Source organism: Gymnodraco acuticeps, unplaced genomic scaffold (assembly GCF_902827175.1).
Source record: "Gymnodraco acuticeps unplaced genomic scaffold, fGymAcu1.1, whole genome shotgun sequence".
NCBI lineage: Eukaryota > Metazoa > Chordata > Actinopteri > Perciformes > Bathydraconidae > Gymnodraco > Gymnodraco acuticeps.
In genome coordinates this window covers 27,859-54,765 of record NW_022990406.1, presented here as the reverse complement: position 1 = coordinate 54,765, position 26,907 = coordinate 27,859, and the positions used below count along the sequence as shown (strand labels likewise).

The 26,907-nt window shown below is 41.1% G+C and overlaps 1 protein-coding gene across 4 annotated transcripts; it reads left to right on the top strand.

Annotated features, from left to right (window-relative positions):
* Positions 1-5,409: 5,409 nt before the first annotated feature.
* Positions 5,410-13,947, top strand: LOC117551843 (sterile alpha motif domain-containing protein 3-like). 4 transcript variants are annotated; one of them, XM_034224905.1, is made up of 7 exons: positions 5,410-7,145; positions 7,241-7,274; positions 8,584-8,703; positions 10,329-11,441; positions 11,563-11,718; positions 12,458-12,550; positions 13,047-13,947. In XM_034224905.1, exons 4-7 carry the CDS (start codon positions 10,347-10,349, stop codon positions 13,362-13,364), a joined length of 1,662 nt encoding a protein of 553 aa, XP_034080796.1. In that variant the 5' UTR covers positions 5,410-7,145; positions 7,241-7,274; positions 8,584-8,703; positions 10,329-10,346; the 3' UTR covers positions 13,365-13,947. The 4 variants fall into 4 exon arrangements, with proteins under 4 accessions (XP_034080796.1, XP_034080798.1, XP_034080795.1 ...); XM_034224907.1 differs by lacking the exon at positions 7,241-7,274; XM_034224904.1 differs by lacking the exon at positions 8,584-8,703.
* The last annotated feature ends 12,960 nt before the right edge of the window (positions 13,948-26,907 follow it).

Below are 26,907 nucleotides of genomic sequence, written 5' to 3'. Positions count from 1 at the left end.
TCTGCTCATGGATGTATTATAAGGCTCTGCTGCTCCGCGGTGAGGGTCTAGCTTCAGCAGCTACATTACCTACGGGTGCGTTCGTTAATATGAACTGTGTGGTTCGGAGTCACTGTGGTACAGACTGGACCGCTGGTGAACAGCTGTTAGAACGGGCCGTTCAGAGCAGAGCTCCCTGTCGGAGCGCAGAGCGTGCACTGAAAAGTTTTTCTGTCGCAATATGATTTAATGAATCGTTGAGCAAGCTAACTAGCATACATTGTCACTATCTGCTAACGTTAGCTTTAGCCTTCGTTTTCTAATAGTTTTTAAAAAAAAACTTTACAGATGTTACAAATTTGGCACTGGTTTTAAATATGCAAAGGCCTCTAACTTCGATGTGATGGCAGCATGTATTTGCTATGTCCCATGGTAATATGGCTCATGTGTTTATTTATTATTTGTGGGGCAATTTAAATGTGTTATTTATCTTTTTTTCAAGATTGAAATGAAGCTCAGTGCAAGTTCTTTCAGGAAGACTGGGTGTGTATACATTCACTCCGCAGCTGCATATAATCAGCTCATCACAGGCGTTCTCTTTAACCTATTACATTTCACCTCATTCTCCAGCAGCCAATCAGCAAGCTGCAGCCAGACTTTAAAATGGTTCTCCTCTCTCCTGCAGTCAGCTGTGATGTCAGGTGTTCATGCACCTTATCATGGCATGTGTCAATACATGTTCCAACTAAATGAAGTCTCTCCTGATTGAAACATCATGTGTTGAAATAAACAACTGCAGTTCAAAATAAAAAGTGAATTGCCTAATACTTTTGTTGTGGAATCAATTCATTTCTTTCTTTAAAGGCAAAAACATGAAAAAGCTAAGAAAAAAACTATTGAATAAAATATATTTGGAGCAACTTCATTTATAAATGGCTGTCAACTTAAAAACGTGTGTTCACAATGATGGTAATTAAGTACATACAACTTACAATTCCTTTTAAATCATACGGTAAAACAAGTTGGAGCAACTTCATTTTTGAGTACTCAACTTCAAAACTTGTGTTTATGCTCCAATTATTGTAAGTGGTAATTAAAAACACCTCTGACTGTAGAGGGAAAGCCTTCTCCCCTAACTCAAATAACTTTGTTGCTTTAAGACAATTTCATTAGAAGTTGTCTTAACTCAATAAACATCGATGCAAACTGTTGATTGATTTTCTTTGTTGAGCCAAGGCATTTGTTTTTAGAGTGTAGTGCTACCACCACACAACAGTTATTCATACGCTTTCTTTGGTTTAGTTTTCTGTAAAATCATTGGGGTGAACAGAATAGAAAAGACTATGTCAATGACAATGTCAAATGTATTGATGAAGCACATTTTAAAACAGTTGACCAAAGTGCTGTACAATTTATATAGTAAAAGTAAATGCAATAAAACAACACAATAAAACACACAAAAATAGAATATAATACTTTAGATTGCAGTTTTTGTAATAGATGATGTGATACCCTTTGTTTCTGTTTCTGTTGCCTCATAAGCCTAGGGTCTACGCCTGCTCTTGCAATGGCACATTATTCACAGTTTTTGACATAACCCCTGTCATTCTCCAGACCACGGTTTTAAATGTCCACTCTCCTAGTGTCACAGAATGGTCTGGGGCATCCATTCTGCTACACTACTCCCAAACTCTATAATGAAGCTCTGGTCTCTGGAAAGCGGTCACTTTCAATACAAGTCACGGTTTACTGAAGAAATAGGAGAACCTGTGTTTTAATGAAAGCTTTAGCGCAAGTTCAATAAGGAAGACCTAACTCGAGTAACTCACACGTCACTCTATGGCTCCCTTCCCCCCTCATTAAATACGAGGGCGTCACCCCTCAGCAGCCAATCGCTGCACATGCTAAATGCCTTAAATGCCTGCTCTTCCTCCCTGTCAGTTGTCATTGCAGATGATCACACGCAATGGTAGTTGCAATACAATACTGCTTTTCGTGAGAAAAACCGTAAGAAACAACTAGCTCAAGATGTCCAACTCGGACAATTCGGAACACGAACCTTCTCTGGAAGTCTCCGATCCCGGTTCGGCTCCCCACAGCGGCTTATCAACAGAGGAAGACTTCCTCATCGCCCGGCTCCTGCAGCAGGGCTTTCCCACAGCCCCAGGCCTCACTCTCTCTCAGCGGCGATAGCTCTCGGACCAGGTCTCCAGCGTAGCTCCCCAGTCCGGGGCAGCAGCTCCAGCCAGCTTCCCAGAGAGCAGGACGAGGCCGCAGCCGCGGAGGTAAAAAAGGGCAGGAAGTCGAGCCCTCCAGGATCCCGTCCCCCTCCAAAAAAATCCACCCCTTCTCAGGCTCTCCAGTCCGGGAGCGTCACACACCCCTATGGAGAGTAGCGCGGCCGGCTCCCTGCAATCCCTGGCTAGCTCCATGATAGCTATCGATGCTCGCCTCCAGGCTCTGGAAGACTCCGCCACAGGAGCTTCAACTTCCGTTGCACTCAGGTACTAGTTTTAACGAAAACGTTTGCACTCGACCCTTACACAGGGTTGGGTCGTAACGGAATACATGTAACGGTGTTACGTAATCGGGAAAAAAAGGGAACAAAATCAGTATATTCAGCTGGCGTTACATTTGAAAAACGAGTAAACTGAGTGCAGTTACTTTCGTAAACCTGAAGTGAATACTTATTGGAATTATTGGTGGAAAGTTTCCTCACAATGTAATATTCATTACCGGCAGAACCGTGTGCACAGCGCTGCAGCGTATCTGCGAGCGAGAGATGCAGCGTGTCCGTGAGGCCCCGCCCCGCACGCAGATGAGAGAGAGAGAGAGAGAGAGAGTTCTCTTTCAAAACATATTGGAAGGTAGAAACGGAGATGTTTAGATACAACGTGGAAGATAACGTTTATGTAGCATTTATTTATTGTCGAAATGATGACATTCATAACGGGATCAAATCTAACTGAATGGCCTGCTGCTGCCGAATGCATGGGGCAAGTAACTGGGAAAAGTTTTAAAAGTGATTACATCGTTTCAGATAATAAATAATAATGATAATGTATTCTATTTAGGGGCGCCTTTCAAAGCACCCAAGGACACCTTACAATGCATACACTTTTCCAAGGAAAGGTTTTAAGACAGTACAAATAATGTAGTCTGGGTGAGTTTTTCTTTTTATGTGCGGTGCAGATGAGAGAGCTGTCAAGAATGACACTAAAATGTTGTGTTCGTGCTCTTCATAAGCCATTAAAACAGTAAAATACGTGTCTCCCGTTCACCAAAACATACCCATCTGTTATGGAAAAGAAAGTATTCTAAAGAGAAAGAGGAAAAGATAGAAAGAAGAGGAAAAGGAGAAAAGATAAAAAGAAGAGGAGGGAGGAAGAAAAAGAAGAGGAAAGGAAGTATTCTAAAAGTAATCTGCCACCGGTACCGGCGGGATCGTGGTTAGTTTCCGATGCGCAGAAGAAAAATCTGGCCCACCCTATATTTTTACAGGCCCACCCTAAAGTACATTTCTGCCTACGCTACTGGTCCGCACAGCAGCAACAACCAATCACATGAATCTCTTGCCCCCGACACACAAAGCAATAGCAATGTTAAAACTAAGTAAACTGGAAAAAAAAATTTTTTTAAAAATCCCCAACAGGCGAAAACCTACCAGTTTCACCCACTGTCTCTGCCTCCTCCCTCCATGCCTCGCTCCTCTGGTTTGTATCCCGGTAGATGAACAGAGACTGATCATACAGCACCGGGTGATTCACTACCGCCATAATGAATTTTCCCTCACATTTTTGGAATATGAGGAATTACCTGCGTAGTCTCTCCCAACATACACGCGGTCTGATTGGCTAGCGCTTGTACCGGCAGATTTGCATAAACGGGATTTCATTGGCTGACGCTTCTGCCGAGGCGCCAAAAGTTGAACATTGCTCAACTTTTTGAAGCGAGCAACGCCAGCAAACGCTCCACGTCGCTTCCCAAAATACAGTTATACTAAAAGTGACGTCACCCCATTCAAAGTGAATGGGCAGAAGCGTCTGGAAGCTGTAACGCACGCCACCGTGTGGACGGGCCGTCACAGTGGCTCTGCGCCAGAAACATCAACAAATAAATAAATAACTAAAAACATTCTGGAATATCACCCCTCCACTCCCATTAACATCCCTCAGCTAGCAGCTGCGCTATCTACAGATTCCGTGTTTGTTGACTATCTCCCGTCAGGGCTCTCCCAAGGCTTCAGGGTAGGGGTCCTCCCATCTCCCACAGTGACTTTCGTAGCAAGAAACTTACAGTCAGCCGCTAAAGAACCCAACATAGTTTCCCAGCTCATCGACAAAGAACTTCTCAAAGGATATATAATCGGTCCTTTTAGCTCCTCCCCCTTCTCAGTGCCACACGTAAATAAAAGGCTGATTTTCGATCTGTCCGCTCCCTGCTCCGGCCCATTCTGCAGCGTCAATAGCATCATCCCTCCAGATCAGTTCTCCCTTCACCATGCCTCAGTGGATAATGCAATAAAGATGATCAAGTTCACAGGGCACGGAGCTCGGCTCTCCAAAGCGGACATTACCGATGCCTTCAAATCATCCCCATTCATCCGTCTCAGTGGAACTTGTTCGGTATTAAGTGGGAGTCCAAACTCTATCTTTGCGTTCGCCTGACCTTCGGGTGCAGAAGCAGCCCCTGTATCTTCAATTCCTTCTCGGAAGCGCTCTATTGGATCCTGCTGAACATCGTCAGAATCCCCTCCGTCCTTCACCTACCGGACGACTTCCTCCCCATAAACCCGCACAGGACAGCTCAGGGATCTCACTGGCCAAGCTTAAACACTGCTTCAGGAGTGAGGTGTCCCTCTCTCCAAAGAGAAAAACGTTAGGTCCCGTCACACGCTTAGAGTTCTTAGGCATCATCCTCGACTCCATAGACATGAAGGCGTCTCTCCCCTCAGACAAATCGCAGCGCATCCAGGACATCACCAAGTCATACTGCGAGCAACAAGTTATCACAAAACAACAGTCGCTCTCCCTTCTCGTACACCTCAACTTCGCCATGCACGTCATCCCCCAGGGGCGCTCGTTCATCTCCCGCCTCCTGGACGCAGCATCAGCGGTCGACAACCTCCATGACTGCGTTTTCTTAGACGAAGGCTGCCGCTCAGACCTTCGGTTCTGGTCCCTCCTGCTCGCCCACTGGAACGGAATTACTTTATTTTACGATGGCCTCGTGCGTTCCTCTGACTCAATGAGGTCTTCACGGATGCCGCCCATCCATGGGTTTTGGGGGGTTTCTTCCAGGGAGAGTGGTTCGCAGGGTCATGGCCCCGTCAATTTCTACCTCAAGCAAGTTCTCACTAAATCCAGCCTATCACCCATATCATAGCCGGGGCATTCCTTCAGGATAGGTGCAGCCACCTCTGCTGCTAATCAAGGTCTCTCTACCTCATCCCTACAACAACTAGGACGGTGGTCCTCCTCCGCCTTCACAACCTTCATTCGTCCGGACATCAGCGCCGTACGGGCTTCCCAAAGATCTCTCAGACCCTAACTACACTCAAAAAACTGATTCTTGGTCCACATAAATATGAAGCAATATTTTCAGATATAATATAACTGAAATCTGTCAAATATAAAGTGGATTTGTTCAAGCAATTAAACACAACGTGAATATGTTGAATATAAACGGAATGTAAGACAATTAGTACAGTTTATTCTATTAAATCCCATAAAGGGGAGGCAGACCCTGAAGGGAGGTAACGCGCATGACGTTGATTGTTCACACTGGACGTAGACTTGGTGTTTTCTATGTGCTACCCGCTTGACTTGGCGTTTGGTTTCAACCTACACCGTCGATCGACGGACTTTAGGTAAGTCTAATTGTTTAATATTCCGCTGCTTAACCATACGTTATTGAAGATGAACAGTTATTTTAACGTGTTTATGCTATACGAATAGAATTGTCTGCATGTGTATATTCGTCGTGCAGTTAGTTTCGCGCCACAATGCTGGCTGGCTGGCTAGCTAGCGAAACGAGGCCTAGCTAGCGAAACGAGGCCTAGCTAGTTGGGTGCTGCTTGTACTAAGCATGAACCAGAGCCAGCAGCACAGTTTGTGCTTTGTTGCCCTCCAAACATAAGCCCGAATGCCCTATTAGGAGGGCTATGTATGTTTCTGTCGCTTAGGTTGCGTCAATAATTACAGTAGTAGCTTAGCCTTAGCCACCGTACTTCCGGTCTGTCTCAATGCGGTGATCGCAGCACAGATACACCCGGGAATTCGTGAGAGTAATGGCGCGTTTCCACTGCAGCGGGTAGCTCGCTTTAAGCGTGCTAATAAGGCCTAACCAAACCGAGCGAGGCCTGAAGTGGAAACGCGCCATTAGTAATTCAAGTTACATTGGAGTTCTTTTCGTGTCGTATTTTTAGCTAACACTATCTAATACTTTCTTATATCAACTCCACTCTTCGTCATGACATAAGGCTTAGCTATAGCTGTAGCTCGAGCCAGACAGAAAGAGAGTAGAGTTAGGATAGGAAAGAAAAAAGAAATGCATAAATACATGGATGAAAATAAATAAATGTAAGACATATTGGAGCCCTCTTAATTTACCAACTTCTATTCATGCATTTATGTACTTGATTTATGTATATATTCATGAATTACTCATGTATTTATGCTTTATTTTACTATTCATTTAGTATTTATTATTTTTCTTCCAATTTGTCTTCATTCTCTCAAGTATTTATTTACTGCTGCAATTATTTATACTATTAATTATTTCCCTATTCCCTCTTATAGTTATTTGAGCATTCATTTCATTTAGTGATTATTTGATTGATTTATTGATGTTTGTCATGTTGTTGTCCTCCATACTAGGGTTGGTGTGAATAATCAAATATGACATAATACTAATTAATTAGTGATTAAAAACCGACATTTTCTACCAAGTAGCATCATTTTAAAATCAAGCTGCTGCTCTACATCACAGACATCCAGCAGAGGCCTTATTTATTTACATAATATTTCAATATCTGGCTAGTTTGCTGCATTGTTCTACAATGCCAAGGAATAGCTTATTCCTCACCTTTGGAAACTAACCGTGTGCTATTTTTGTTATAGATCTAGGAGCTAAATCAACATTGTGGATGGGCAACCTCTATATAGGTAAGTAATTTGAACGTGATGCAATAATTTCATTTATTATACTTCATAGCATTGAGAAGTTTTTTAAACTTGTATTTTTTTAATTTTTTTTTTAGGTGTAATATGTGAATGGGCGTGTGGCAATGTAAGGTGTGTGGAAAGTCTGTAGCAAGTAGATACGAGCTGCTTAAACATGGCAAATTAAAACATCATGGGAACAGGTTCCGGCATCCTTGCCCATACACTAATTGCCCCTGCACATTTAGATTGTGGAACAGTCTTTTGAGTCATATATACCGTAGTCATAAAACCCAAACATCTCCAAAGCCATCTGAGTTGTCTACATTTTCATGTCAGTTGTGTGCTTGTCCTGAGCTTTCAAATGAACAAGCTTATTTCAGTCATGTAAATGAACATCTACGGAGAAATGAAACTGTAACATGCATGTTTAAAGATTGTGTTTTTAAAACTAACATCTACAATACATTTCATACTCATAAATACAGGAAACATAATCCCCATATTTTAAGTGATTTCAAAGCTGAGGTTGTTACTGTAGTTGTTGGATTAATTGAATCTGACAATACTGTTATTGATGGTGCTGCAGATGCAGATGTAGAATCTGATACTTGTATAGATGCACATGGTTGTTTTGATACTGAAGATCTACCCAAGGTTATTGAGCAGAAAATTGCCTCTGTTTTACTGAAATTAGAACACATTTTGTTTGTACCGGCAACTGCAATTGACGAATTACTGCAGGAATTACACTTTTTGTTAAGCTTCTCATCTGTTCCAATAACCTTTAACGGCCTATCGGACATTTTTAAAAACCACTGTGTTGAAATTGATGAGTCCATTGTCAAAGAGCTTGCTCAAGAAGTGTGTAAATCTAATCCCTTGACCAAAGCCTTTGCAAAAGACGGCCCCCTCGCTACATCTTTCAAAAGAAAAAAGTATTACAAAGAATATTTCAGTGTGGTAAATCCAGTTGAGTACATCCTTGATCCTAAGAGTAAAAGAACATATCAGTATATTCCTATATTGCGTTCTTTGCAGCATCTGTTAAGTAACAGTGACATACTAAAAAGTGTAATTCACACACACGAGACACAGAAAAGTACACAATGTTTAGGGCAGTATAAGTCGATAAGAGATGGAATTTACTCAAAAGAAAATGGCCTTTTTACTGGGGAGGATTTCAAATTATCATTATCACTATATGTTGATGACTTTGAGGTGTGCAACCCCATAGGTACATCCAGAAAAACTCATAAACTTTGTGGTGTGTATTGGATTTTGAATAATTTACCACCTGGATCTCACTCAGCTCTTTCTTCCATCTACTTAGCTGTATTATGCAAGACTATTGATGTGAAAGAGTACGGATATGAACACATTTTAGATCCCCTTTTACAAGACTTGGTCATTCTAGAGACACATGGTGTTTTTATTTCAGGTCTTGGAGCGTCTGTGAAAGGCACTGTCCAGTCGGTCATTGCAGACAACCTAGGAGCCCACGGGATAGCAGGGTTCATTGAATGCTTTTCTGGTGTCTACTTCTGCAGATTTTGTACAGGTACAAGAGCAGACATTCAGACTAAAACGGTTCAGTCAGGTTATTTTGAAAATCGTACAAAAGACTTGCATCACAAGCACATTACATTTGCAAGAGAGAATGCCACCATCTGTTGTGGGGTAAAGAGAGAGTGTGTTTTTACAAAAAGATTATCTTACTTTCACGTTACTCGGGGCTACCCTCCTGACATTGCACACGACTTATTTGAGGGTGTTGTTCCAGTTGAGATTGCCCTTTGCATTGGTTTGTTTATTTCCAAGAAATATCTATCTCTTAACACTTTAAATGAGCTTATCCTGAGCTTTCCATACAAGTGGGGGGACAGAACTAACAAACCTCATACCATACCGCGCACTTTTGCCGCTTCCAAGACCATTGGAGGAAATGCCCACGAAAATTGGAATCTGTTGAGGTTGTTGCCATTTATTATTGGAGACTTGATACCAGAGGCAGAGCCTGCTTGGCATGTTTTGCTTGATTTAAAAGAAATTGTTGAACTCTCTGTCGCCCCTCTTCATAATCAAGAAACTATTGCCTACTTGGACTGTAAAATCGTAGAACACAGAGATAGATTTTTGGAGCTTTTCCCTACAAAACTGTTACCAAAACATCACTATATTGAGCATTATCCTCAAATGATTGAACGTTTTGGACCTTTAGTTGGGCAATGGACCATGAGGTTTGAGGCAAAGCACAGTTTCTTCAAGCAAGTTGCTCGTCACACAAATTGCTTCAAGAATGTACCACTCACATTGGCATTCAAACATCAGCAAATGATTGCATATCATATCACTGCATCCCACCTTAAATCAACATTGGAAGTTTCAAATGTTTCCATGCTTCCTGTGGATGTACTGAACCAGAAAGTAGTGTTACACCTCAGGCAAAAATACCCCACTATTAACGAAGTACATTTTGCAAAGCACGCAACCCTTAAAGGAATCTCCTACAGAGTTGGCATGCTCATTCCTTATGGCTCAACTGGTGGTCTGCCTGATTTTGCTGAAATAATTCAAATATGCATTGTTGAAAAGAGTGTGAGCTTTGTTGTAAGGGTATTGTGTGCATGGTATCACGAGCACTTCAGAGCGTATGAGTTGACCATATCTCCGAATAGTGAGGTTGCCCTCGTTGATGTTGAACAGCTGCTCGATGCTTATCCACTCTGTGACTACACTGTCGGTGTAAGGCGAATGGTTACCCTGAAAAGGCATATCATTGTTTAAGGTTGGTCTGAATGTGACTTAAACAGCTGTGAATGAAAGCTGAATACTCTGTAGATATTTCTTTATTTAAAAGGGACAATGCACATTAACATGAACAACGTCCATCATGTAAAGGTGCCAGATTTAGCCATATGTGCCAAATTTCACCTGCAGTCTCTAGCAGGATGATTGCATTTGAGAAAACATTAGAAAGCATACAAAAACACGACATGTAAGCTTAAAACATGAGCACATGCGCATATAAAGAAGTAACAATCACTATTCCATGCCATTACAGCTATTCCTGTGTAAGCACAACACAAGCATAAAATAACAATTAATTACGTAAATGTTACAAGTTAATATTTAGTGATGGTTTAGTACTTGTCCTAACTTTGTTTCCCTGTATTTGTTTCCTAGAATACATTGAGGGGAAAGATGTCATGTCCTGTCCACCTGCGAGTTGTTCTTGGTGTAGATGACGCAAGAAAACTTACCCTCAAGTCAGGAATGCCATCATCTGTGGATCAACTTGTCCTTGAGATAAAGACCTATTTTGGACTTGAACAACAGTTCAGGCTCCAATACAAGGATCTCGACTTTGGAAATGAGTATTTTAATCTTGAGTCAATCAGTGACATTGAAGACAAGGCTACTGTAAAAGTGGTATTTGTTTCATGTGAAGAAACTAGCTCCAGCATTCCAGAGACATCACTACCTTGCAGCACCAGCACACCATTAACTTCACCCATGACATGCAACAGCTCTGTGATCCTAACCCTAACCTCTGTAAATGCCCTTCGTACTACATCCCCTGATGAAGACGGCTTGTCTTCTCAGCACTCATTTGACAGTGGAGACGCTGTCATTCTAGATCCAGCTCCAGAGACAAGAACCTCCTCCTGGCCACCAATCTTCTTTGTTCCCCGCTTTTCATATTTTGCTGAATTTCAGCTCCAAAGAGCAACTGCTGATTTCAGAGCAAATGGCACTCTTCTTACCCCTTCTCCTAAACTGCGAATGGATATCCTTGAAGGCATGGCTGAAGAAATATTCAAATGCACAGCATATCCCAGTGATTCCCAAATTGAAGAGGCTGCTACTGTCCTTGTGCATACCCATCCATGCTTGAAGGAGAGAGGAACTCGTGCTGGCCATGAGGGATGGAAGCAGTATCTAAAAACAAAGGTTGCCAATTTCCGCACAAAACTAAACAAGATTGGACACCCTGAGGTCAGTGTAAACTCTCTCAAGAACAAGCGCAAAGGACAAGAACAAGCAGCTGCAAATATCAAAAAGCCAAGAAAGGCAGAAGTTAACTTCCTCCCACCACTCCCTAGTGGTGAAACAAGAGACAGTCTTGAGAAAGAAAGGGTAGTGCTCCTGACCGAGGTGAAAAAGAGAAACAACGACGCTGTAGTCAAAAAGAAGATGCAGAAGACCTTCGCCTACAGACGCCAAGAGATTGTCCAGGAAGCTCCTGTGGTGGCTGAACTTGTAAACAAGTGGCCTGCCTTGTTTACAGTGAGTGAAGTGAGTATTGTTAATAATGATATTTTGATATTAATATTGCTCTGCTGATGTAGAGCTTACTCACACTGTTTAGTGCAAGTATAATTGAAGAACATGACGTTTATTTAATTGTTTGTCTCAGATAAATGCAGAATTCATGCGAATCACAACTTTGCCACTCCAAGCCAAGTTCCTGGCAGAGCTTGACAGATACTCGCCTAACCTACTGAAGGTCTTCCACAATAGAGGAGGAGATGCTGGAAGGAAGATCCGGCTTCTCATGGCACCGACAGCTAGGGTAAGTGCATTGTGCATTACATCCTTACATTATTTAGCCATATGAGCATATTTTTGCCATCCAACACTGGTTTTAACAAGTTTTAAAAAATCCTTGAAAATATATAGGTTTGTGGTTAGCACTGCCACTAACCACCAATGAAGAGCAATCTGAAGTGCAGCTCATTTTAAAAGTTGTCCTTATTTTTACCACAACATGAAGGTTTCTTGAGATGATAGTTTTAAAAATAGATCAACACAATCAAGTAATATGTGTATGTCCTATTAAAGGGAAGCTCAATGTAGAAAGATTAGAGAGAAAGGTGTCCCAAGTATTTTCAGATTGAAAATATTTCTAATGCACGCAAAATATTGATTTCACATTAACAATAAATCCCAATCATGTCAGTTTTCTTAAAACTATTTGGATGTTTAAAAGTATTCAGTATGTTCAATCTACATTAATAAATTGTTTGTCGTATCTAAACTCAATTGCTATCGTATGTGGGTGGTTATAGGATCCTTTGTAAAGGCTAAATTAATTTTTCACACATACCAAGCGGTTTATATATGATATGAATAAATGTAACAACATTCTGATATTAAAAACTACATTTGAGTTTAAAGCACATGTATTTTGATCAGACTTACATGTGTCAACCTTCTTCTCGCATGTTTTTTACATTAACAATAAATAATATACTTGTGCATACATTTTTTGTGCAAAGTCTTGAAATATTGAATATGTCTTGTTTTTATAGAGTGAGGACATTGAGCTCAAAAGAGACTCTGTCCTGAAAAGTCTGTGTGCCTACCTGAAGGAGGACAGCAACAGTCTCATCAAGGAGTACCTGGTAAGTAATTTGACTGTAACGTTTTTGTATTAAAGGTACATAACAATGTGTTAAGAGTATAATGGCTTAAATATAAGTTTGTTATTTGTATTACCCTAGAATGATCATTTTTGTTGTCTACATAGGAGCGGGTACGTGCCGCAATGATTCTACACTAGCACAGAATGGACAAACTTAATGGCCATACACGTTTTTATACATAGTAGGTGCCTGCTAGAAAAGCCTTAGTTATTGAGCTATAACATATAGTACTATAGATAAATAACCAAGTCCATCTTCAGCACACTTGATACTGAAAGGCTTGAGGCAGTGGTGGATGATGCCATCTTCAGTTACTAAATTACTGTCCTTGAAGGCCACCATACTTTCTGAACATTTTTCCAAAGGGAGGGTGGAGTAAGGGAGCTTTGCTATCTCCGATATTACGCACTGAACCTTTTAAAGAGTCTATGTCTACTTTTTCAAAATAGTCATCTTGTTTTCCACCTTTTTTTAGAATGTCAGGAGTGAGGAAGCCGAGAGTGCAATCCCACAGACTACCATGGGACTTTATGTGATCCGCAATGAGGGCGCTCAGGAAGAGGACGGGCCAGAGGATGTCGGTGTGATCATCGAAGGTGTGGAACTGCTATCCAATCTGCGAAGTATTTCGTTAGGATGGGCCATGCTTTTTGGGTTGATTTACACTCTCAACTTGAGCTATCCACCGGAACTCAAGTTCACTTTTGAGTTTTTACAGAAAGTGTTGATGAACTTGGATGGCAACAAGCTGTCACCAAAGGTCCAAAGCCTTAAAATCAAGATGCTTCAGTGAGCCCATCATTTCAGGGCTGGACAATCAAGCTGTGACAAGAATTTTTCTTGTTGGACAATATACGTTTGATGACTACATACTACTTAAGGCGGTTCAAGTAGGAAATATTGAACTCTGGGACAGTTATTTTTTGGCACATTCATTCGGTTTGAACTTTAATGGACCATTTTGGTGGAGAAAACTGTTCTTTGACATGTACATTTTTCGATGAGATTGCATAATCTTTTGTTGCAATAGATGAGAACGAGCGATGGAGATCCCTTTTTTTTTTTATCGCCATAAACATCTCATGGACTCGCCACTTAAAAAGCTACAATGCCAAGTGAGATTCCTCTGTGAAAGTCAGTCTGAAAATGTTTACAATGGACAATTGTGATGTTCTTAAAAGTTGCAAGGTGTTGAATTTTAACATTTCTTTTCACCACTTAAAAAGCTACAATGCCAAGTAAGATTCCTCTGTGAAAGTTAGTCTGAAAATGTTTACAATGGACAATTGTGATGTTCTTAAAAGTTGCAAGGTGTTGAATTTTAACATTTCTGTGTTAATACCTAATAGAGTGGTGCAGTGAAGATGTATTTTTGTAGGCCGACCCTGAAGTAAGCTGCGCAAGGGTTCCCTCGACAAAAAAGCAATGGGATTTCTCTGTGGGTCTGTGGAAAACGAACCCGTTTGATAAATGCACATTTTGTTCAGCCGGATAATCTCCACGTCTACCTACTTTTATAATAATTACAATTATAATAATACAAATTAGAAAAGTAGGTAGACGTGGAGATTATCCGGCTGAACAAAATGTGCATTTATCAAACGGGTTCGTTTTCCACAGACCCACAGAGAAATCCCATTGCTTTTTTTTGTCGAGGGAACCCTTGCGCAGCTTACTTCAGGGTCGGCCTACAAAAATACATCATCACTGCACCACTCCATATTGAAAAATGTTGCACTTGAATTTGATTCCAACGCTTTCTGAAAGCGTCAGGAATGGAGCAGCTCAAGGTAGCTTAATGGGTTACAAAGGGGACTGCAGTTGCCTCCTGTTTATTCCAGACCATTATATTTTCTTAACTGTGAAAAAAGTACTCATGCTGTGAATACTAGTGCTGGGGGGAAACGATTATTTTGAAAACGATTAATCGGGCGATTATTTGATCGATTAGTCGACTAATCGAACGATTATTTTTCTGTTGTTCAATTCATAAAAAACGTAATGTAAAAAAAAAATTGTTCACGATACTGTGTCTCAGGGGATCTTAATATTTAAGAACCTATTAATGTGTTATACCAGATTAACGGAAATAATCTCAGCTAACTGACGATACAAACCATGTTTACCAAAACAAAACACAAGTCTCATAAGAAGCATCTAAATGACCCCTGAGCGAAAAATGCTAACGGACATTGGCACAGATCTCAAGATAAAAGTACCCTTATTACTTATCGTAGCTGCACATACAAGATATCCGATTAAAGCTGAGACTCCACAGATTATGTAGGTACATAGTATCATCACTGAGTGATCCGGACTCGCGACAGGGGAAGCAAATAGTCATCACAACACGTACCTTCACAGAGCTTCTAGGGAGATCGTCTCACCGCCGTAGCTGTCAATCTGATCAAAAGACGTGTTCAATGGCATTCAAATGAGAAAAAACGCGGCTGAATCGGTTAATCCATCCATCCATCCATCCATCCATCTTCTCCCGCTTATCCGTGGTCGGGTCGCGGGGGTAGCAGTTCCAGCAGAGAGCCCCAAACTTTCTTTTCCCTGGCGACATCAACCAGCTCTGACTGGGGGATCCCAAGGCGCTCCCAGGCCAGCGAAGAGATATAATCCCTCCACCTGGTCCTAGGTCTACCCCTTGGTCTCTTCCCAGCTGGACGTGCCTGGAACACCTCCCTAGGGAGGCGCCCAGGTGGCATCCTAACTAGGTGCCCGAACCACCTCAACTGGCTCCTTTCGACGCGAAGGAGGAGCGGCTCAACTCCGAGTCCCTCCCTGATGACCGAACTTCTCACCTTATCCCTAAGGGAGACACCAGCCACCCTGCGGAGAAAACCCATCTCGGCCGCTTGTATCCGCGATCTCGTTCTTTCGGTCATGACCCATCCTTCATGACCATAGGTGAGGGTAGGAACGAAAATGGCCCGGAAGACAGAGAGCTTTGCCTTCTGGCTCAGCTCCCTTTTCGTCACAACGGTGCGGTAAAGCGACTGCAGTACCGCTCCCGCTGCCTGTCTATGTATAAACAAATTATTGAATTTATAATCCATAATTCCATTTTAAATCGGAGAGCAAATGCTAGCTGCTAATGGTTGCCACCACAGCTAGCTGCTGCTTCCGGTCAAGCAGCAGTCTCAGTGAGATATAAATATCTTTGCGTTTTGGACTAACTTTAAAATATTCCCATGCTTTTGAAGACCTAGGGCGAGATGTTTTCGTTTGAGGGCTTCGTGCGCAATCCTGTGAGGAGGAGTTGGTAGCCGTTTCAGTCTCCATTGTGTTAGAAGTGCGATTGCGAACTGCTTGTTGCTTTGGGTGACCCACGTGTGTGTGGCGTCATACAGTCTATGGTGGCGACGCGTCGACGCGGAAATATGTCGTCGACGATATTTTGAAGTCGACGCGTTGACGACGTCGACGCGTCGCTACAGCACTAGTGAATACAAAGCTGACTGTTCAGTGTTTGCAATGTGGTTGTGAAAACATTGTGAAATATTTGTGGTTTAAAGTTTAGTGAACAGCACTAGGTTGAAGAAAATACCATCATAGTTTGAGCTCAAAGTAATGAATGTTTGGTCAATCTGGAAATGTGACAAATTGACAGATTTGATGATGAAAGGATGTGAGCAGATGTTGAAAAAGTTCCATTGTGAATTAAACCTTGGAAAACTATTCTTGTATGTGCATATATGATTTAGTTGCACAATGATGCATATGAAAAGCATTTAAAACATCCCTTAACCTGTATGTGCAGTAAGTGAATCAACACATTAGGTTTATTTAAAACATCCCTTAACCTTTATGTGCAGTAAGTGAATCAACACATTAGGTTTATTTAAAACATCCCTTAACCTTTATGTGCAATAAGTGAATCAACACATTAGGTTTATTTAAAACATCCCTTAACCTTTATGTGCAATAAGTGAATCAACACATTAGGTTTATTTAAAACATCCCTTAACCTTTATGTGCAATAAGTGAATCAACACATTAGGTTTATTTAAAACATCCCTTAACCTTTATGTGCAGTAAGTGAATCAACACATTAGGTTTATTTAAAACATCCCTTAACCTTTATGTGCAGTAAGTGAATCAACACATTAGGTTTATTTAAAACATCCCTTAACCTTTATGTGCAGTAAGTGAATCAACACATTAGGTTTATTTAAAACATCCCTTAACCTTTATGTGCAATAAGTGAATCAACACATTAGGTTTATTTAAAACATCCCTTAACCTTTATGTGCAGTAAGTGAATCAACACATTAGGTTTATTTAAAACATCCCTTAACCTTTATGTGCAGTAAGTGAATCAACACATTAGGTTTATTTAAAACATCCCTTAACCTTTATGTGCAGTAAGTGAATCAATACATACATTTTATGTAAAAGTTGGCATTAATTCTATTAATCCGATCTAAAAGTTACTTAATTATTTCACACCAAGTCAACGTAATGGAAAAACTTAGCATTGAAGTGAGTATTTACATTAAACTTACATGATAAAATTGAATGGAAAATGTACATGTAATTAAAACACTTAAAGTCAACGCTTTTGGCTTAATTATTTTTTTGAGTGTATGGTAGTTATACATATAACTGGTGGTGGCTCAAACACATTCACAAGTATACATGTCTCACTAAGGTTCCCGATATTCAAAACTGCATTCCTGTCCTAATTCCGCGGGCCCCGCCCACAGGGAATAATGTCTCGTCTCACGCTGCAACCACATGTAACGGGCTTCATCTCCGGCACACAGGTATTTCATTCCCAGGCCTTGCTCAAACGTATCAGTGTAAAATGTATTTCCTGCAGTCCGCGTGGACTCGGGCCACCGTACACTCCGGTGTCAGTTACAAAACAAAGGAAGTAAAGAAAAAGATATATATATATATATATATATATATATATATATATAGCCTGCGAAGTCAGGCGTGGCGGAAGGCCACCGTACACTTCGGTGTCAGTTACAAAACAAAGGAAAAAGAAATGAAGAGTAAGAAAAAAAAAAAAATATATATATATATAGCCTGCGAAGTCAGGCGTGGCGGAAGGCCACCGTACACTTCGGTGTCAGTTACAAAACAAAGGAAAGAGAAAGAAAAAAAAAAATATATATATATATATCTATATATATAGCCTGCGAAGTCAGGCGTGGCGGAAGGCCACCGTACACTTCGGTGTCAGTTACAAAACAAAGGAAAGAGAAAGAAAGAGTAAGAAAAGGATATATATATATATATATATAGCCTGTGAAGTCAGGCGTGGCGGAAGGCCACCGTACACTTCGGTGTCAGTTACAAAACAAAGGAAAAAGAAATGAAGAGTAAGAAAAGGATATATATATATATATATATATAGCCTGTGAAGTCAGGCGTGGCGGAAGGCCACCGTACACTTCGGTGTCAGTTACAAAACAAAGGAAAGAGAAAGAAAGAGTAAAGATATATATATATATATATATATATATAGCCTGCGAAGTCAGGCGTGGCGGAAGGCCACCGTACACTTCGGTGTCGTAGCGGAAGGCTACCGTTACAAAACGAAACCGCTCGCTCCTCGGCGTAGTCAAGCCCTGCTGGCCAGGCATGCGACCCGCAGGTCGTTTTCAGGTAAGACCGGTGTTGTGTCACATTATGCCTCCCCGTCATGAAATGCCCCCCTTGTCACGGGAACGCGCATTTCTAAATGACACGTTTACACCTCTAAATGACACGTTAACACCATAGGTTTACACCTTAAAACGATGTTTAAAACGAAAAGTAAACGTTCAGGGTTTTTATTAATGGTAATTTTCAGACTGTGAGTTGTTTAGTGGTAGCTCATAGTCTTGATTCTTCTGGTTTAACTTTTCGCTCCGTATTTGAGGTGTCGAAATTCGTTCGTCACTTCCTTTTCAGTTTGTTTTTTTAAATGTTTTTTTTTATCATTATTGTTACGTCCTGTCTGTATAAACGTGCTTTAAAATGTATTGTTTAATTTTACATAGTTGTCATCTAATAATCAAAATATGTTTACAAATGTTACATAGTCTTTGTCAGCATATATGCTATGCATACAAAATAAAAGTGTGACATTCATGAAACTTGCTCCATTTATTGGTACCAGTCCTAGAACCATACCCTGAAAAATGCTTGAGGGTGGGATTCATAGAAACCTCTTTTGGTGGGGGGGGGGCATTATATGACAGGCCTGGCCATCACAATATGCCCCCCCTTGCTATCTTACAAAATAAAAGTGTCACATTCATGAAACTTGCTCCATTTATTGGTACCAGTCCTAGAACCATACCCTGAAAAATGCTTGAGGGTGGGATTCATAGAAACCTCTTTTGGTGGGGGGGGGGAATTATATGACAGGCCTGGCCATCACAATATGCCCCCCCTTGCTATCTTACAAAATAAAAGTGTCACATTCATGAAACTTGCTCCATTTATTGGTACCAGTCCTAGAACCATACCCTGAAAAATGCTTGAGGGTGGGATTCACAGAAACCTCTTTTGGTGGGGGGGGGCATTTTATGACAGGCCTGGCCATCACAATATGCCCCCCCTTGCTATCTTACAAAAATAAAAGTGTCACATTCATGAAACTTGCTCCATTTATTGGTACTAGTCCTAGAACCATACCCTGAAAAATGCTTGAGGGTGGGATTCATAGAAACCTCTTTTGGTGGGGGGGCATTTTATGACAGGCCTGGCCATCACAATATGCCCCCCCTTGCTATCTTACAACATAAAAGTGTCACATTCATGAAACTTGCTCCATTTATTGGTACCAGTCCTAGAACCATACCCTGAAAAATGCTTGACGGTGGGATTCATAGAAACCTCTTTTGGTGGGGGGGGGAATTATATGACAGGCCTGGCCATCACAATATGCCCCCCCTTGCTATCTTACAAAATAAAAGTGTCACATTCATGAAACTTGCTCCATTTATTGGTACCAGTCCTAGAACCATACCCTGAAAAATGCTTGAGGGTGGGATTCACAGAAACCTCTTTTGGTGGGGGGGGGCATTTTATGACAGGCCTGGCCATCACAATATGCCCCCCCCTTGCTATCTTACAAAAATAAAAGTGTCACATTCATGAAACTTGCTCCATTTATTGGTACTAGTCCTAGAACCATACCCTGAAAAATGCTTGAGGGTGGGATTCATAGAAACCTCTTTTGGTGGGGGGGCATTTTATGACAGGCCTGGCCATCACAATATGCCCCCCCTTGCTATCTTACAACATAAAAGTGTCACATTCATGAAACTTGCTCCATTTATTGGTACCAGTCCTAGAACCATACCCTGAAAAATGCTTGACGGTGGGATTCATAGAAACCTCTTTTGGTGGGGGGGGGAATTATATGACAGGCCTGGCCATCACAATATGCCCCCCCTTGCTATCTTACAAAATAAAAGTGTCACATTCATGAAACTTGCTCCATTTATTGGTACCAGTCCTAGAACCATACCCTGAAAAATGCTTGAGGGTGGGATTCACAGAAACCTCTTTTGGTGGGGGGGGGGAATTTTATGACAGGCCTGGCCATCACAATATGCCCCCCCTTGCTATCTTACAAAAATAAAAGTGTCACATTCATGAAACTTGCTCCATTTATTGGTACTAGTCCTAGAACCATACCCTGAAAAATGCTTGAGGGTGGGATTCATAGAAACCTCTTTTGGTGGGGGGGCATTTTATGACAGGCCTGGCCATCACAATATGCCCCCCCTTGCTATCTTACAACATAAAAGTGTCACATTCATGAAACTTGCTCCATTTATTGGTACCAGTCCTAGAACCATACCCTGAAAAATGCTTGACGGTGGGATTCATAGAAACCTCTTTTGGTGGGGGGGCATTTTATGACAGGCCTGGCCATCACAATATGCCCCCCCTTGCTATCTTACAACATAAAAGTGTCACATTCATGAAACTTGCTCCATTTATTGGTACCAGTCCTAGAACCATACCCAGAAAAATCAAGCTGCTGGGACTCCCAGCAGCTTCTACTGAAGCCTTCCGAGTAAATCGCCAGAACGCCGACACCTCCTCATCTCCACCGCTCCCATGTTTTATTTTGTGTTGCCATAAATTAGTCTCTCTGCATTTGTGCGCTGGGCTAATGCTAATCCTAATAATGCTAATGCGAGGATAATAAAATGGCGGCTCTAGAAAATGCTTTACTGGCTCTTGTTGTGAGTTACCAACACAATCAGGTAGAAAGACACTGATTATAGTATTTAATATCTAAAGAGTATGATCATTCAGTTTAACATTAAGAAGAAAAACAGCATTGACACACAGTCCTCTTAGTGTCTAAAGCGGTCCAGTAGAGTGATAAACAGGACCCGTGTATCGAACCTCAGCATTCAAATCCAGTCTTCATGGTTTATAACTGGAAATAAACATGTAACTAATACCAACATTAGCCGCGTTCACACCAAGTACTTTGCCGTACTTAGTGCCGGCACCAAGTACTTTGCCGTACTTAGTGCCGGCACTTAGTGCTCCGGGACTTAGTACCCCAGGGCACTAAGCTCTTGTTGTGAGTTAACAACACAATCAGGTAGAAAGACACTGATTATAGTATTTAATATCTAAAGAGTATGATCATTCAGTTTAACATTAAGAAGAAAAACAGCATTGACACACAGTCCTCTTAGTGTCTAAAGCGGTCCAGTAGAGTGATACACAGGACCTGTGTATTGAACCTCACAATTCAAATCTAGTCTTCATGGTTTATAACTGGAAATAAATATGTAACTAATACCAACATTAGCCGTGTTCACACCAAGTACTTAGCCGTACTTAGTGCCGGCACTTAGTACCCCGGCACTTAGTACAGATCGCGTTCACACCGGAATAAGTTCCCTGAGGGAAGATTACGCAAATGAGCCGCTGACGTAACTTCGTCTTCTTCTGCTTTGGGTTTACTGGCAGGCCGCAAACAGCTTCACGGCGTATACTGCCACCCGAAGTCCCCGGCCAGAAGTCCCCGGAGTTGGGGAAGGCTTCAGTAGAAGCTGCTGGGACTCCCAGCAGCTTCTACTGAAGCCTTCCGAGTAAATCGCCAGAACGCCGACACCTCCTCATCTCCACCGCTCCCATGTTTTATTTTGTGTTGCCATAAATTAGTCTCTCTGCATTTGTGCGCTGGGCTAATGCTAATCCTAATAATGCTAATGCGAGGATAATAAAATGGCGGCTCTAGAAAATGCTTTACTGGCTCTTGTTGTGAATTACCAACACAATCAGGTAGAAAGACACTGATTATAGTATTTAATATCTAAAGAGTATGATCATTCAGTTTAACATTAAGAAGAAAAACAGCATTGACACACAGTCCTCTTAGTGTCTAAAGCGGTCCAGTAGAGTGATAAACAGGACCCGTGTATCGAACCTCAGCATTCAAATCCAGTCTTCATGGTTTATAACTTGAAATAAACATGTAACTAATACCAACATTAGCCGCGTTCACACCAAGTACTTTGCCGTACTTAGTGCCGGCACCAAGTACTTTGCCGTACTTAGTGCCAGCACCAAGTACTTTGCCGTACTTAGTGCCGGCACTTAGTGCTCCGGGACTTAGTACCCCAGGGCACTAAGCTCTTGTTGTGAGTTAACAACACAATCAGGTAGAAAGACACTGATTATAGTATTTAAAATCTAAAGAGTATGATCATTCAGTTTAACATTAAGAAGAAAAACAGCATTGACACACAGTCCTCTTAGTGTCTAAAGCGGTCCAGTAGAGTGATACACAGGACCTGTGTATTGAACCTCACAATTCAAATCTAGTCTTCATGGTTTATAACTGGAAAGAAATATGTAACTAATACCAACATTAGCCGTGTTCACACCAAGTACTTTGCCGTACTTAGTGCCGGCACTTAGTGCCCCGGCACTTAGTACAGATCGCGTTCACACCGGAATAAGTTCCCTGAGGGAAGATTACGCAAATGAGCCGCTGACGTCACTTCGTCTTCTTCTGCTTTGGGTTTACTGGCAGGCTGCAAACAGCTTCACGGCGTATACTGCCACCCGAAGTCCCCGGCCGGAAGTCCCCGGAGTTGGGGAAGGCTTCAGTAGAAGCTGCTGGGACTCCCAGCAGCTTCTACTGAAGCCTTCCGAGTAAATCGCCAGAACGCCGACACCTCCTCATCCCCACCGCTCTCATGTTTTATTTTGTGTTGCCATAAATTAGTCTCTCTGCATTTGTGCGCTGGGCTAATGCTAATGCTAATAATGCTAATGCGAGGATAATAAAATGGCGGCTCTAGAAAATGCTTTACTGGCTCTTGTTGTGAGTTAACAACACAATCAGGTAGAAAGACACTGATTATAGTATTTAATATCTAAAGAGTATGATCATTCAGTTTAACGTTAAGAAGAAAAACAGCATTGACACACAGTCCTCTTAGTGTCTAAAGCGGTCCAGTAGAGTGATACACAGGACCCGTGTATCGAACCTCAGCATTCAAATCCAGTCTTCATGGTTTATAACTTGAAATAAACATGTAACTATTACGAACATTGAGTTGTGGTTAACTCACCTGTGTAATGTCATCATAGTGGGACTCAGATGTCATGGCAGCATTTTCATGCAGAGTCTCTGCCTCAGTGGAAATCTTGTGGATGAAGATTGCACTTGAAATAATTTGGCTCTATGAAACCTGATGTACTTATATGATTCTGTTTTTTTCAAGTTTGTAAGTAAGTCGCTTTGGATAAAAGCGTCAGCTAAATGCAATGTAATGTAATGTAACTATATAGCGAGTACGGAGAAAACAATACAGTTGCTACATAAGCAGTAGAGCCGATAACGCAGTGATTATAACACAACCCCACATATTAATGTACATATGTAGTAATGTAACGTAACATTAACCAGTACCCATACATTTTCCACCACATTTTAGCTGACTATCCGTTACTATCATTGACCGTCATAACAGCGGTACAAGCCGTTCTTCTGTTGTTGTTTTATACAGGCTTGTCTGATTATCAGCTGTTATTAATACTTAGGCTAAACATGTTGTTATATCAGAACAGCACAAGTTAGATTATATTGAAAATACGCCGGTACAGCTTGTTATTAATCAGCGAGACGTCTGCGGTGGCTAAGCTATCACTGTCCAGAAACTCTTTTCAGTGCTATATTACCAAACAGTGTACATTTAAAGCTAACAAACATGTGAATGTATTGGGGAATATGTATCAGGGGACGTTGCTTGTGTGACAGTCAGACAGCGAATTATTCCTTGTGAAGGTAAACTTTGTTCGTGACGCCAAAATGTGAAGGTAAACTTCTGTTGTTGCAATGTTGAGGTAGAATGAAGGAGTCTGGAACCGTTGTTAGCCAAAAGCACTGAAGAGTTTTATTGGAGAAAGTACAGACAATAACGGCCGGGAGATCATCTTAGTTTCACACATGTCCAGTGCTCCACCAGCGATCTCTGAACCAAAAGACACAAAACATCTAACCAACACGAGGCGAGGCGGGCTTCCAGAAAGCCCGCGTATAATCAATAGCCGATGCAAGACAATGATCTGCTTGTCTCAAAGAGATGCTGCCAGGTCTCAAACCCCCCACGGATATCGGAGAAGCGTTTGACCTGTGACCTCAACCTACAGTGGAGTCTTTGAGTGACTACAAGCAGATGTTTGCAGTATCACAGACTCTAAGGAACCATAAAAGACTCTATAAACAGATCAGAAGAAAATATTCTCTTACATTCCTCTCCAGTTAGCAAACGGTAGCTGAAACGCCGGTGGAGCACGGCCGTCGGCAAATGCTACTTAAATAGTGGTAAACAATGTACCACGTCACTCTGGATAACAGTATTAAAGCATAAACTGTATGTACAAAGGTGCACAAGTTGTTCAATCATGCTTTGAATTAGGATTTATATATAAATGTCTCTATCTGCACAAATGTGGTTTATTTCTAAAAATGTTTTTGATCCACACAAGAATGTTTGTAATAGATATCCACAAGTATTTTAATTAAAGTGTTAGCAATTTTCATTAAAGATATATTTTGTGTTGTTACATTTATACATAAACTATTCAACCTGCATTCACAAACTCACCTTTTTTTTGTATGAAATGCAGAGCACTTTATACATGAAAAGCAATAAATATTCATGTGTTGATAAAAAATTTGGATAATGTGGAATTTTTCAGATTTATATAAAACAATACACATTTATGTGTGCAATGATATATATGTGTGCGGAGAGAGATATGTATATCCTGATTTTACATTTCTGAACCATTTTGTGAGCATTTATTCATATTGAAGGACTAATTTGACTAAACAAAATCAACATTTTTACTAAGGGCACAAGGTAGAGTACTGTATGTTGGGCATGCATTTTTATATCCAATAACAATAAATAACAAATAAACAATTACATTTGACAATGGAAGTTATGTAATATCCCTGCAGTTAAGATCTTGAGCAGTCTTGGAATAAATTCAGCCTTGTCTAAGAACGAAACAATACAATGGTAAAATGCAGTCAATTCAAAGACAAGACCTCAAAAAAGTGGTCTTGAGACAAAGACCGATATGGACTCCTAAAACACTGAGTACCTTAAAGTATATTATCAGATAAAAGCTATAGTAAAGGTGCAATGAAATTATAGAAATATTAGACATAATGATATAATATAGTATTAAACAAAAGCCTGATAATTACATCTCTAAACTGCAATGAAATGTAGGTAGTATTAGACATAATAATAATAATAATAATAATAATATTAATAACATAATAATAATATTAATTATTATTACTATGTTATTCTTATTCTTATTACACACACAACATTTTTCACAGAAACATGAATTGTCAGGACCATCCGGCAGTCAGCCAATCAGAGCTCCTTCTGTGTGAATATTCATGAGCGGGTGCAATACCAAAAACCAGCTGTATGAGCGCTCTTCTGACACACAGAAAATACACAATTTCTGGGTTTTGTGTATAAAAAGGTCTTTTTTTTTTTTTGGGTATTTAAGCTTTCTACACCTATAGAAACACTTCTACGCTTTTAGAATTGTTATTTATTAGCAGGACACCGACCCTGTCCTGTTAATAAAAAATGTCTGGCTAATGTCGGTGTGTATTCATACCAAAAGTCCTCTTAATTAACAAAGGTGCACACACACACACACACACACACACACACACACACACACACACACACACACACACACACACACCTTGGGTTTTGAAGACTGATAAATCCTAGATGGATGAACAAACTTTGCAGCCCAGTTTCCCAGCTTTGCAGTCTATCCACGGGTATGCCTCTTGTTTCCTCCGCCACATCTCCTCCGTCCATACCTCTGGGAAAGGTGAGCTTGAGCTAGCCAGGGGAACGTTGCTAGCGCAGCTAACGTGCACATTAGCTAGCATTATCCACGTCTTTAGGCGGCTCTTCTGATGATGTAGTACTCGCAGCTTCACTTGTAGCTTCGGTGCTGCTAGCCTCTTTCTTCTTGTGAATTATATTCTTTTTAGAAAATAAGTCAAGTAAAAAACGTTTTCCTTCCATTATAGAGCTTTTTCGTTAGCGTTCTTGAGGGAAAGAGCTGCCGCAAAATCGACGGGCGCGGCGAGCTGGCTCACTGTGGGTGTGTCAGTGACTATGGTCAGTGACCGCGGGGTCAGTATGAATCATACTTTTTTAAGGAAATCGTTTTTATTTTTTATTTTAATTACTGTGAAATGTATTATGTTTTTGTCATTATTACAACAAATACAAACTTGCAACTGATAAGACTGGCAATGATTTTATATGTATTAGACTATTACAAAAAAGATCATGCTCCAAATAAGTGGGGATACGGCGTACCCCCAAGTCCAACGCCCACTACACCACTGCCTCTAACCAATTCAGGCTCCAGTGGGGACCTTTCTCCCTGCGTGCCTCTCCACCTCTGTTTCCTACTTCTTACTTGCTACCCTTTTCCCTCACCCTATCCTAAGGGAGTGCATGTATGTAGACACGTTAGTCTAGCTGCTATAGGCTTGGACTGTTGGGGGGGGACCTTACTCCGTCTTTCTGGCTGTTTGTACCTGTGTACTCTCATGTTCCGATTAACCCAGTTTCCCCCAAATCTCTTTTCGAGTTAGTCGAGGCTAATCATGTTGCTGTGGTCGTGTGTCCTGGATCCTCTATCCTGAGTCCTGGATCCTCTATCCTGAGCACTGGATCTGAGTCCTGGACTTCGAGTCGTGGCTGAACCTGTCTCTGCGGTCCTGCCAGACTCTCACCATACTACTTCCCTGATGGCTCCCACAGGATTGTTGA